Genomic DNA, 13,668 nt, shown 5'->3' on the forward strand with positions numbered 1-13,668 from the left:
ACCAAGCTCAATGCACATGCAATGTCTAAACAAAGTGCTTATATGGGATTGGCCAAAAAGTTTGTTCGGGTGTTTCCCAAATGAACTTTTCTGGCCAATCCAATATATTGTCAGCTAATCATAGGCATGGAGAAAAAGACTGTTCATGGATTTCAGCTTTGAAAAACCATATTCCCTCTCTTGAGTCTTGTGTCACTTCCTCACTCCCATGTCTCTGTACTAGATCTAGTTCCCTCTTTGGTAGTAACATTTTTACTCAGTGTTTAAATTCTGGTCCCAAAGTAGTTATTTTGTCTTTGACAAAGGAGTGGGATACAAGAATAAATAAATAGCTGCAAAAATTAACTCTAAATGGATCAAAGATCTAAAAGCAAAAGCTAAAATTATAAACTATTAGAAGAAAACATAGGAGAAAAGCTTCATGACATTGGATTTCACAATGGTTCTTAGATATGATACCAAAAGCAGAGACAATAACAACAACAGAATACATAAATTGGATTTCATTAAAATTCAAATGCTTGTGCACCAAAGGACAAGAGAGCAGAAAGGCAACCCATGGAATGGGAGGTAATACCTGCAAATCATGTATCTGTTAAGGTATTAATATCCAGAATATATAAAGAATTCTAACAACCCCAAAACAACAACAAATACCCCAAAACCCTGGTTAAAAAATAGGCAAAGAACTTGAATAGACATTTCTCCAAAGAAGATATACAAAGAGCCAACAAGCATATCACCAATCATTAGGAAAATACAAATAAAAAATACAAGATAACCACTTCACACCCATTAGAATGGCTATTACCAAACAAAACCAAAAACCGGTAACAAGCAAACAAAACTCCCACTAATGCGTTGGAGGGTGTGGAGAAACTGAAGCCCTTGTGCACTGCTGATGGGAATGTGAAATGGTGCTTCCACTGGAAAACAGTATACGTTTCAGCAGGATAGCAACACTATTCACAATAGCCAAAAAATAGAAACAACCCAAATGTCTATTGACGAATGACATTATAAACAAAGTGTGGGCATAAACATACAATGGAGTATCATTCAGCCTTAAAAAGGAATGAAATTCTGGTATATGCTATAACATGGATGGATCTTGAAGACACTATGGTAAGAGAAAGAAACCAGACACAAAGGACAAATATTGTATGATTCTACTTATATAAGAAGGAGAGAAGTCAAGTTCATAGACAGAAAGTAGCATTGTGGTTGCCAGGGACGAGGAAGAGGAAGGATAGGGAGAGATATTGCTTAATGGATACAAAGATTCAATTTGGGAAGATACAAAAAGTTCTGCAGGGCTTCCCTGGTGGCGCAGTGGTTGAGAGTCCGCCTGCCGATGCAGGGGACACGGGTTTGTGACCCGGTCCGGGAGGGTCCCACATGCCGCGGAGCGGCTGGGCCCGTGGGCCATGGCCGCTGGGCCTGCGTGTCCGGAGCCTGTGCTCCGCAATGGGAGAGGCCACAGCAGGGAGAGGCCCGCGTACCGCAAAAAAAAAAAAAAAAAAAGTTCTGCAGATGGCTGGTAGTGATGTTTGCACAACAATGTGAATGCACTTAAAGCCAGTGAACTGCACACATAAAAATGGTTAAAATGGTAAATTTTATGTTATGTGTATACTATCACAATTTTAAAAAGTGAGGAGCAAAAGAAGTGACAAATAGGTGGGTAAACTAAACAATGTCTTCTTTGTTTAAAAAAAAAAGAGAGAATTAAAGTATATAACAATTATACCATACAAGTGAGGGTGTTACTGGAATTAAAGCATTCTAACATCCTTACACTATTCAAGAGGAAATTAAAGATGATTAATTTTAGACTTTGGTAACTGTGCATATTAAATTAGTTAATTTTAAAAACACTTACACTAAAAGAATATAAGCGGTATATAATGTCCAAACCAACAGAAAAAAAGTGGAATGAAAGAAATCATTTGAACCTAAAGAAGCCAAGAAAGAAAAGAAAAAGAAACAACAATAATGGAATAGGTTAAATCATGTCCCTAAAGATAATATGTCCTAATCCCAAGAGCTTATAGATTTTACCTTCTATGGCAAAGACTGCAGATATGATCAAGTTAAGGATCTGGAGATGGGGGATTATCCTGGATGTAACAGTTCTAAATGCCTGAATATATTAAATAAAACAGCTTTGAGATATACAATGCAAAAACTGATAGTATAATGAAAAATAAATCAATCCAACATATTAGTGTGAGATTTTAATACACGTTTTTGATAGGTTTAATAGACCAAAAAAACCAAAAACAAAAAATTAACAACATTACAGAAAAACATACACCAAAATTAACAAGGCTCATATAACAGATACATGCAAAGACTATACTTAACAGCTGCAAATATATATATTTTCAAAGCACACACAGAATATTTATAAAAACTGACCTGATACTCGGCTTTTTTATAAAGCAAGTCTCAATAAACTTCAAAAGACTGGTATCATATAGAACACTTTCTTTCACTATAATGCAACTGAATTAAATATCAGTAACAAAAAGGCAACTAGGAAAATCACATAATTACAAAATTAACATATACTAGTTGATGGGTCAAAGAAGAATAATGGAAAATAGAAAATATTTAGAACCAAATGATAATGGAAACATATCAAACTTGTACAGAATAAGGGGGGCAGGGGAGAAGCAGGGAGCTTTCCTGGCAAAATAGGTGAGCCTTTGTGGTACTAGGCAGAGGTAAGATAGAGTAAAAAGCCAGGAAGAACTACAAAAATCTAGAGCTGAAAAAATAGTCAGTTCTCTGCTACTATCTGGCATTTGGGGCTGCGGCTGGTCTCCAGGAAGCAGAAAACAAAAACAACAACAAAATCTATGTCATGTAACTAAAGCACCAGAACAGGAGAAATAAAAAGATAAAAGCAGAAATTAATGAGATAGAAAATAAAAATACTATAACGAAAACTATCAAAGCCAAAAGCTGATTTTATTGAACAACAACAAAACCTAATTAATGACAAACCACTGGTAAGATCAATCCCCCAAAACGAGAAGGCACAAAAATATTATAATAAGGGGATGTAACTATTAGATACAACAACAACAAGAACAAAAGATAAAAGAATGCCACAAGCAAATTTATGCCAACTTATCTGAAAACATAATGGAATGGATAAACTCCCAGAAAAATAATAGTCATCAAACAAACTCAAAGGAAAACAAACGAAAACCACAATAGTGCTCAAGTCATTAAACAGATTGAGTCAGTAGTTAAAAATCTTCCAATAAGAACAAGAAAAACTTCCATGCCTGGATGATTTTACTAAGATTTTCCAAATACTCTAAAGGTAATTTGATTTTTACAGAACTTCTTCACAGCTATAGAAAATGAAGAACACTCTCTAAATCATACTATGAGGCTAACATGTGATATTAAACTCTAAAAAGACTAATATTAAGAAAGGAAAATTATAAAACAATACCACTCATGAAAACTGCAAAATATGTGAAACCAAGTATTAGGAAACTGAATCTAGCAATGTATTAAAGCATAATACATCACAACCAGGTTCATTTAACATTGGAAATATCAATTTACATAATGCCACACATTAACAGGTTAAGAGAGAAAATCATGACAACAGATACAATACAGAAAATTCATCTGAAAATAAACATCTTTTCATGATAATGCATAACAAAATAGGAAGAGTATTTCCTTAACTTGATAAAGTGCATCTACAAAAATTTACAGCAAACATATTTAATGACAAAATGATGAAAGCTCTCACTTTAAGAACAAAACAAGGTTGCACACTAGTCACTATTTCCGGTCAACACTGTACCAAAGGGACAGTTCGACAAGGAAGAAAAAGAAAAACAACCTAAATGGATTAGGAAGTACAGTCATTATACACAGATGTCATGACTGTCTACCTAGAAAACCCAAAATACTTTTCATATAAATTATTACCATTAATAATAGCTTATCAAAGTTTCTATGCATTAAAAAACCAATAAACCAACAACAGATTTAAAATGCAGTAAAAAAACTATTTACAATAGCATCTTATAGAATACTTAGGAATAGATCTAACCAAAAATCTGCAAGCCTTTTATGAAAAAAACTATAACATCGCTTTGTAAGAAATTAACAAAGATCTGAATAAATGATAAGGTAATGAAAGATGTGTCATGTTCATAAATTGGAAGATTCAATACTGTAAAAAAGTTAACTTTCCCAAATTAATCTATAGGTCCAATGTAATGCCAATCAAAATTCCAAGAGTGCGTGCGTGCGTGTGTGTGTGTGTGTGTGTGTGTGTGTGTTGGGGGTGGAGGGAGGACTAACAGGCTGATTCTTAAACCTGTACAAATCTGTAAAACTACAAGAATAACCAAGACACTCCTGAACAACAGTACATGAAAAAGATCTGGGGAGATTCCAAGGACTATACTCCTAGTGTGTACAGCAAACAGAATGTTGAGTCTACAGAAAACAAATGACAAAACTAGCACAGCAGGGCTTCCCTGGTGGCGCAGTGCTTAAGGACCCGCCTGCCAATTCAGGGGACATGGGTTTGAGCCCTGGTCCGGGAAGATCCCACATGCTGCAGAGGTACTAAGCCCGTGCGCCACAACTACTGAGCCTGTGCTCTAGAGCCCACGAGCCACAACTACTGAAGCCCACGCGCCTAGAGCCTGTGCTCCACAACAAGAGAAGTCACTGCAATGAGAAGCCCACGCACGGCAACAAGAGAAAGCCCGGCGCAGCCCGCGCGCAGCAACAAAGACCCAACGCAGCCAAAAATAAATAAATAAATATATTTTTTAAAAAAAATTAAATAGAGAACTTATGACCAAAATTTGTGGAAGCAGCAAAACTGTCTGCAAATTGGGTTTCCAATGGTTCTGTATTACAGACACATAATATGCATAAAATATATTATGGATATATATAAATATATGTATAAGCATGAAATAAATTTCCCTTTCTTGTAAACCAAAAAAATTTTTTTGCCTATGGATTAAGGACTTACAGATGATTTGATTGTATATATACATACATTTACAGAGAAACAGATATAGAAATAAAAACAGATTTCATGTTTATATACATGTCTGTGCATATTTTCTACCTCCTTCCACTGAGAGTATCTAGAAGCAATGACATCCCTGTAGCAATAAACACATCTAATGCCCAGATCTTGGTTTCTCGATACGATTCTCCACAAAAAGGGTCCATAGGTCTTTGTAGAAATGGCTGATGTTAGTGTTAGGGCTGGGAAAATACACAAAGAGTTTGGAATGCCCTGCACTGCCAGAAAGTAAGGACATCCTCCAACATTGATGGGATATGTCAAAAGGACACAGGAACCAGTTGAAAAGGCTCTCACTGGCCAAATATAGAATAATTTAATCATCAAAATAAACAGATGATTTGTTCCATTCAAAAGTTAACATTAAAGACATTACTGTATAGAATGGAAAGTAATCAAATGACTAAGAATGTATATGTAGGTATTCTGAAACTTTTAATAGTATATCATTTAAATATGTCACATTTCCCATTTCTGTTTAGCATTCCTAAACAGTCAAGCCTTTATAATAAAACATCTCTATTAATCATTACAATCAGAAAGTGATACAAATGACATTTTACTAACAAAAATTCAAAACTTTCTTAGTATCCACGTTAAGTCCATTTTCACTAGCATCCTCTATAACTTCCCCCAAATGGCTCAGTCTTCTTAACCATAGCTTTTCATAATATTTCATTTTAAGCTCAAATCTCTAATAAAAAAAATTCTTTCACATATCTAAGGTTTGTATCAGTTTTTTAAAAAACAGAATTTAGCTCTTCTTCTTAATATACTCAAAACAAACAAACAAATATGTCCAAGGAATTGAGGAGATTAGTCAGGAATACGTAAATACTTCAGAAAATCATAAAGATACAATATGAACATGAATAAAGACCACAACAACTGTGTAGGAAGAAACATAAGCAGATTAAGTGTGATTCTACTTAGCTTAGAAATAAAAACGGGTACTTTAAAATCTTAACTACCAAAAACAAACCACAGAAGCAGAAAGTCTAAGGTCCTTCAGGGAATTCTCTAAACAAAATATATTCATTCAGGAAAATAATTCATAATATGTTATAGCTGATGCTTTTGGAAGCATAGTGTGCTCTTAAAACTTCTAAGTAAATTTTTAAAAATTGAATTGATTTTGGAAACTCTGAAAAGTTTCCAAAATGATTTTAAATTTTGAAATTTTTTTTACTGCAAGGGCTTTTACTATTTAAAGGAAGTTTGATAATAATCACTCCCTGCTTTAACCTGCTTTCTTCATATATATTGTTTCTTCAAATTCAAATCTTCATATAGGAATTTTCTAAAAGATGACTTTGTACCTATTCTAAAAGCTTAGTTCAAGGCATAAAAAAATTGTAAGTACATTCTACTTTACTATTTTACTTAAATACAGATTCTGTGATAAACTAACTTGCAATATTAACAGGTACTTATTTAATATATCATGGAATAGATTTTCTGAACTTAAACTAATATAGAACATGATAACATCAACTGCCTGTCAACATATAACATTTGTTTTTAAAATTCTGTAAAAATACAGTTTCATACCTGCCTTTGTGCTCTAGTATTAGGTGTCCCTCACAATCCTGCATTCCACTTCCTTCTAAAATACCCATAAATCAAGCTCCCAGAACCCCCATAATATAATTAGAAAACTAAATATATAAAACTCTGAAAACTCTGTAACATTTTTTCTTGTAACAGATTACATCAAGTACTCATTCGATTGATTAGTAGAAAAGTAACAGTGTAAAGTTTCAGCACTTTAAAAGAGTAGTTTACAATCTATTTAACTATGATCAACATATTTCATTTGATAGTTAAGAAGCAATCAATCAGATGACTCATCACACACACAGAACTATAATACATATATTTAAAGATGGATGAACCTTTGGACATCAGATCAAGGTCCTTATTTTACAGATGAACAACAAATTAAGAAACCTAAGGTCACATATGAACACAGATCTCCTAAGAAATACAAGCTTTCTGATGACTTCATAATGTTGAATATATTTGTGTCATTAAAATTATGATAATAGTATTTTTCCTCTCACTTCTATCCTAACACCATTCCCACTTTTGCCATACTCCTTTTAACAGTCGTTCTACTACTGTTAATGGGTAACCCACTGTTAAGGCATCTATACTTAGAAACTAAACTACTCTCAGGAGGGTATATAATATATCCTTTACTATTCCTGTTATCTTTATTTTTGATTACAGCTAAGTTTTCTTCTGTGAGTAGGCTGTTCTTGACAAGCAGTGACTCAGCTTGTGATACAACTGACTTGTTTACAAGTCTTGAATGTTCTACTGCATTACTACTAAATCAAAGTAGATTTTTATATTATGTGTTACCATGCTTTTTATTTAGAAGCATGGATAATAAATTTTATAATACCCTGAACATGGAACTATACAACTGAAAAAAATGTTAAGGTTATTTAAAACAATTTAAAGATTTTATTTCCTACTGGAATGGTCTACAGTGCAAAGAGCAATGTAGTGCAGAGGCAAAGGATCTAGGCTTGAACACTTAGGTCAAGGTGGCTACTTTTCTTTTAGCCGTGTAATCCTATGCAAGTCACTTATCTCTGACTCTCATGGTTCACAAAGAGTTTTTCTGAAGATCAAAAGAGAACATCTTAAAAATGCTCCATAAATGATAATAATAATAATATAGTATCATACAAAATGTATTATCATAGAACTGTCAGCTACCATCCTTATAACAGACTTTAGAAATATATAATTCTCAGACTTCCCTGGTGGCGCAGTGGTTAAGAACCCGCCTGCCAATGCAGGGGACATGGGTTTGAGACCTGGTCCAGAAAGATCCCACATGCTGCAGAGCAGCTAAGCCCGTGAGCCACAACTACTGAGCCTGCGCTCTAGAGCCCAAGAGACACAGCTACTGAAGCCTGCACGCCTCAACGAAGAGTAGCCCCCGCTCACCACAACTAGAGAAAGCCTGTGTGCAGCAACGAATACCCAATGCAGCCAAAAATAAATAATTAATTTTTTTAAGTGTTTTAAAAAAAGAAATATATAATTCTCAACTATAATATTTATATTATAATTTATATTATTTAAAATTTCAGAAGATGATCTTTTTTGGGTAACAGAAATTTCATCAGACAGGAAAGATCTGCAAAGATCTTTGTTTTCTGATTGCACAGCCTTCTTACATAATTTAAAAACCTACTACTGAGGGACTTCCCTGGTTTGCACAGTGGTTAGGAATCCTCCTGCCAATGCAAGGGACACAGGTTCGAGCCCTGTTCCAGGAAGATCCCACGTACCATGGAGCAACTAAGCCTGTGTGCCACAACTACTGAGCCTGCGCTCTAGAGCCCGCGAGCCACAACTACTGAGCCTAAGTGCCAAAACTACTGAAGCCCGTGCACCTAGAGCCCGTGCTCTTCAACAAGAGAAGCCACTGCAATGAGAAGCCCGTGCACTGCAATGAAGAGCAGCCCCCGCTCGCCGCAACTAGAGAAAGCCTACACGCAGCGACAAAGACGCAGTGCAGCCAAAAATAAATAAATTTATTATTTTTTTAAAAAAAAAAACAGGGTTTCCCTGGTGGCGCAGTGGTTGGCAGTCCGCCTGCCGATGCAGGGGACACAGGTTTGTGCCCCGGTCCGGGAAGATCCCACATGCCACGGAGCGGCTGGGCCCGTGAGCCATGGCCGCTGAGCCTGCGTGTCCGGAGCCTGTGCTCCGCAACAGGAGAGGCCACAACAGTGAGAGGCCCGCGTACCGCAAAAAAAAAAAAAAACCCACAAAACCTACTACTGAAAAAAAAGCAAAAAACTACTACCAAACAGTTTATGTAGATTTATAATTTAGAGACAAACCTTATACCTTATCTAGTCCAACTCCCTCATTTCAGAGATGAAGAAAGAAGAAAAAAAAGAAAGGCCCAGAAAGGATAAGCAACGCAAAGCCAAACCAATGCATTTTCTGATTCCCAAACCATTATCCTCTCCACCAGAAAGCTAATATATGACCCCCTTTCTCAAGAAGCCTGTCAAAATTACAGCCATACTCTTTAACACAATTACCAGTTTTCTCTATGTAAATCATCAACTCCTTGAGAATAGGTACTCTTTTTACTTCTCTCTCCTATCAGTACTAGCAAAACTTTAAATATGTAATATTCAAATAAAATGATTTTTTTAAAAGCAGGCTTAATAAAAAACTTCAAGTAAATGAAAAGATACACTACATCACTAGTCAATAAGAAATGCAAATTCAAACCACAGAGATATCCCTACACACTAACTAGAATGATTAAAAAACTAAACAAAAATATTGACATTGCCAAGTACCAACACGGAGGCAGAGCAATTGGAATGTGCATACACTGCTCAATGGAATGCAAAATGGTACAGCCATTTCAGAAAAGAGTTTGGCAGTTTCTTACGAAGTTAAACACGCACTTACCATATGAAGACATATGTCTACCAAAAGAAAAAGCTGTACACAGATATTTGTAGCAGCTTATTCAGAATCACCAAAACCTGGAAATAACCCAAATGTCCACCAGTTAATAAATGGATAAAAAAATTGTGACACTGGACAATAAAAAGGAAGCCTAGTGATACAACAGATAACATAGATAAACATCGTAGTTTTATGCTGGATGAAAGTCAGACTCAAAATGCTACATACTATTTGAATTCCAGTTATATGAGGAAAAGGCAAAACATGAGGGCAGAAAACAGATCAGTGGTTGCAGAGCCTAGAGGTGGGAGGTGGGGTTGATTATAAGAGGCATGAGAAAACTTTTTTAAGGTGATGGAGATGTTCTATATCTTGACTGTGGTGGTGGTTATACAACTGTATAAGTTTGTCAAAATTCATAAAACTGTATGCCTTAAAGGAATAAATTTTACTGTATATAAATTATACCTCAGTAAACTTGACTTTTTCAAAAAAGTCTCATTCTAGCTCTTCCACTACGTGAGACATTAAGTAAGTTATGGGGTTTTTACAGCCTTCATGTTTTCCTCCCCTATAAATGAAGGAGCTGTAATACCTAACTACTACTTCCCTTCCACTGTTAAATCATATTACTGAATTGTAGAAATATTTTCTGCATCACTGTCTATTTTTCTTAGAATTTTAAAAATCATACTTGTGTTATGTTAATGGTAAATAATGTAATAGTAAATAAATATTTCAAGACATGAATTTAAGATGTCAAAATTAAAGCAGTAATATTTCTTAGATGTCTTTTTTTTTTGATATGGATCATTTTTAAAGTCTTTACTGAATTTGTTACCATATTGCTTCTGTTTTTATGCTTTGGTTTTTTGGCCACGAGGCACGTGTGATCTTAGCTCCCCGACCAAGGATCGAACCAGCAACCCCTGCACTGGAAGGCAAAGTCTTAACCTCTGGGCTGCCAGGGAAATCCCTTAGATGTCTTTTAATAAGAGACTTCATTGTTAGGTATCTAATTTTTCACCAATTCCCTTTCATTACCACAAAGTGCTATAAATAAAGTAATAAATTATACAACTTGGTGTACGTAAAATTAAAGGCAACAAAATTAAAATACCTGAACACATAAAACGGTAGACATTTTATATCTATAAAATGGAAGAAATGTATATGAATTCATAGATAGTTTATGTATTGATATATTTACTAAAGCAATACGTATCTTTTACCAGGTAAGTCATACAAAAATTCTACTTTCTAATGCAACCCGGAACTGGGGTTGTAATCAAGAGCTCCTCTCAGTAAAATATTAAAGTCAACTGAATTTGGAGCACTGGGGAAATCCTTGGGAAGATTTCATTAATCCCCTATTAACACTCCTTGTGGTGTTCTCAGTTGCTGCTGCTGCTGCTGCAGCCGCCACCAGTCATCACTCTAGCACCAGTGCCACTTTAGCCTGTTGAGCTGCCGAAAAGAAGGGGGGTATAAACAGGGAGTTCTCTATACTATGGCTCCTATCAAGACAAATGCCTGTAAAAAGCCAGTGGTAAAGCACTCAAGAAAGCAACCAGCTACTAAAGTCACTCACAAGAATATGTCTTATACTGAAAAGGTGAAGAAACCACATTTTTACAAGCCTCATACTGCAGCTGTCCCTGAAGTACACTGAACTTCTCACTTGCAAGTGTTCAGGACTTCAAACCAGATCTACACTACCAAAGTGCAGCTACTGGCACATTTCTGGAGGCAAATGAGGCCTATCTAGTTAGCCTATTTGAAGATACCTACCTGTGTGTTATCCATATCAAATATGTAACAATTATGCCAGAGGATATCCTGCCAGGATGACTCAAATGTGGAGAATGCACTTAAGATGCATTATGAAAGGGAAACATTTTATTCTTAAAAGAACAAAAAAAAGTACCTAATTATATGACTGCAAATGCAAAAAAAAAAAAAACAGGTGAGAGAATCAGTATTATAGCAAATTCTGCCTTGCCCCATTTTCGTTTGTGTGTAAATGTTTAATATTAATGCAGCGATATAAAACATTCATGCAAGTAAACAATGTTTCAGCAAACAAGTTTCACTGAATTTGTTTGTAACAATTACAAACAAATTTGTTAACTTTTTCTGCCAAAAAAACATTTCCTGCCCACTAATTTCTGCACAATAAAAACCTAAATTCCTTTTAGGCATACAAAGCCTTCAGAATTTTAAAACACGATCTGTCAGAACTATCTTCTCTCACTCAACCCCAGGCACCCCATGCATTTACCCCAAACTTTCTGCCACTTTTAAAATGCATTACAGACTTGTGTGTTTTAAATGCCATTTCTCCTAACTAAAAGCTCTTACTTCCTTCTTTACTTGGCAGTCAAGTCATCCTTTGTGACCTAATTTAAGTGTTACATTCTCACAGGATCCCCTAGATAAAGCTGGTAGCTCCCTCCTCTATGGGCCCACTTTATTTCCAAATTATGCATTTGCCTCATTACAAATTTTTGTCTCCCAGACTAGACTAGCAACTAGAACTAGGTCACATTCCTTATTCATCTTTGATTCTCTGGTTCTTGGCAGCTACTAACTCAATGCTTAACTGAATGAATTCGACAGCATCCAGAACTATGGAAATCTACATTAAGAATAATTAAAGCGTATTTATGATGAAATAAAAATAGGTAATATCATTTGAAACAAGAAAGGTATTTATAGTCAAATTACAATGCTTTGGTTATACTAGAAAATTTCACTTAGGTGATAAATGAGGTTCATGGTTTTCCTTAAAGCTAAACCAAAAGTACTGGACTCACTGTATACAGAAAGATTTAAATTCCAGATCTTTTTTCTTAATTATGTCACTTAGCCCTAAGTTTTTCTCTACTGGAAAGCCACTATATTTCTGCTAATATTTGAATGACTCTGCAAGTCTTATAGCAGTCAATTACACAGCACCAAATCTAAAGCACAATCAGTAATACAACTGACAAAAATAGACAGGCTAATTGGTTCTTCTATCCATGTCAACTGGTTATACTCTAGAGTTTTTGAAAATCAGAATTATCAAACACATAAAGTTCTCCCAGAAACAAACTATTCTTAACATGAATCCTGCTTTAAAATAACATTTCATACTGAAACTTATACACAAATAACTTGTTAATCTAGTAAGTTATTTCAACAAATATCTATATATACTAAACCAATTTTTCTTAGGATCTCATTAGACTAAAAAGTTTCATTTGTACTTTGTCACATGTTTCAACTATCAAAAAGTAGTAAAAACAGGTCTTACTTGATAATATAAAAGAACCTGTCAAATCTAACAATCATTTAGGATTTATGCTGACAGGTCATATCAGATCCCCGACTTCAAACAACTAAGCATATTTAATAACTAAAATGACTTCATTTTTATTTAATCAATACATATTGGACAACAACAATGTACAGTAAATTATGCTGGCCCCTAGGAAGAATACAGGATGAAGGTAATAACAGTAATGAAGGCAGTAACACTTATTATGACAGATAACATTTATAAGAGTGCTTAGTAAGTGGAAGACACTTTGTATGTATTAACTCATTAACCGTTCCCAACAACCCTAGGAGGTAGTTACTAGTATCCTCATTTAACTTAGGTAATGGTAGGTTAAATAACTTGCCCAAGGTCACAAAACTGGAAGTTGAACCCAGGCACTCTGACTGTTGTGTCCTGACTTTGAAGAGCTTCTAATAAAGGTATTAACACAAATAATAAAGGTATTAACTTATAATTTTTCAAATGTCAAAAGTTACAGTGTTATGGGATTTCAGGGTTAGAAAAATGCTATCAGGTTGAAAGAGGAGAATCAGGAAAAGTTTCTTATAGTAGTAAGAAGGGCTAGGTTTTGCTGGTTGGGTAGGATTTTAAAAGCTTGCTTTTTAAAAACATAAAAAATTCAATACAGCTGCATGGCATGGCCAAAACAAACAAATAAATAAATAAACATATTGGGAATTCCGTGGCAGTCCAGTGGTTAGGACTTAGTGTTCCCACTGCCAGGGCCTGCTTTCTATCCCTGGTGGGGGAACTAAGATCCTGCAATCGGTGCAGCATGGCCAAAAACAAACAAACA

At 35.1% G+C, this 13,668-nt stretch overlaps 1 protein-coding gene across 4 annotated transcripts in view; it reads right to left on the minus strand.

Moving 5' to 3' along the window:
• USP47 (ubiquitin specific peptidase 47) overlaps nucleotides 1-13,668 on the minus strand; it is a 121,676-nt gene that overhangs the window by 96,828 nt on the left and 11,180 nt on the right. The window contains exon 2 of one of the 4 annotated variants that reach the window (XM_067749887.1): nucleotides 9,548-9,624. The exons of the other annotated variants lie outside the window; for them this stretch is intronic. Within the exon in view, the coding sequence (XP_067605988.1) occupies nucleotides 9,548-9,550 (3 nt within the window). The 5' untranslated portion in view covers nucleotides 9,551-9,624. The remainder of the gene's footprint in view (nucleotides 1-9,547; nucleotides 9,625-13,668) is intronic. 4 annotated transcript variants of the gene reach the window in all.

Source organism: Pseudorca crassidens, chromosome 9 (assembly GCF_039906515.1).
Source record: "Pseudorca crassidens isolate mPseCra1 chromosome 9, mPseCra1.hap1, whole genome shotgun sequence".
NCBI lineage: Eukaryota > Metazoa > Chordata > Mammalia > Artiodactyla > Delphinidae > Pseudorca > Pseudorca crassidens.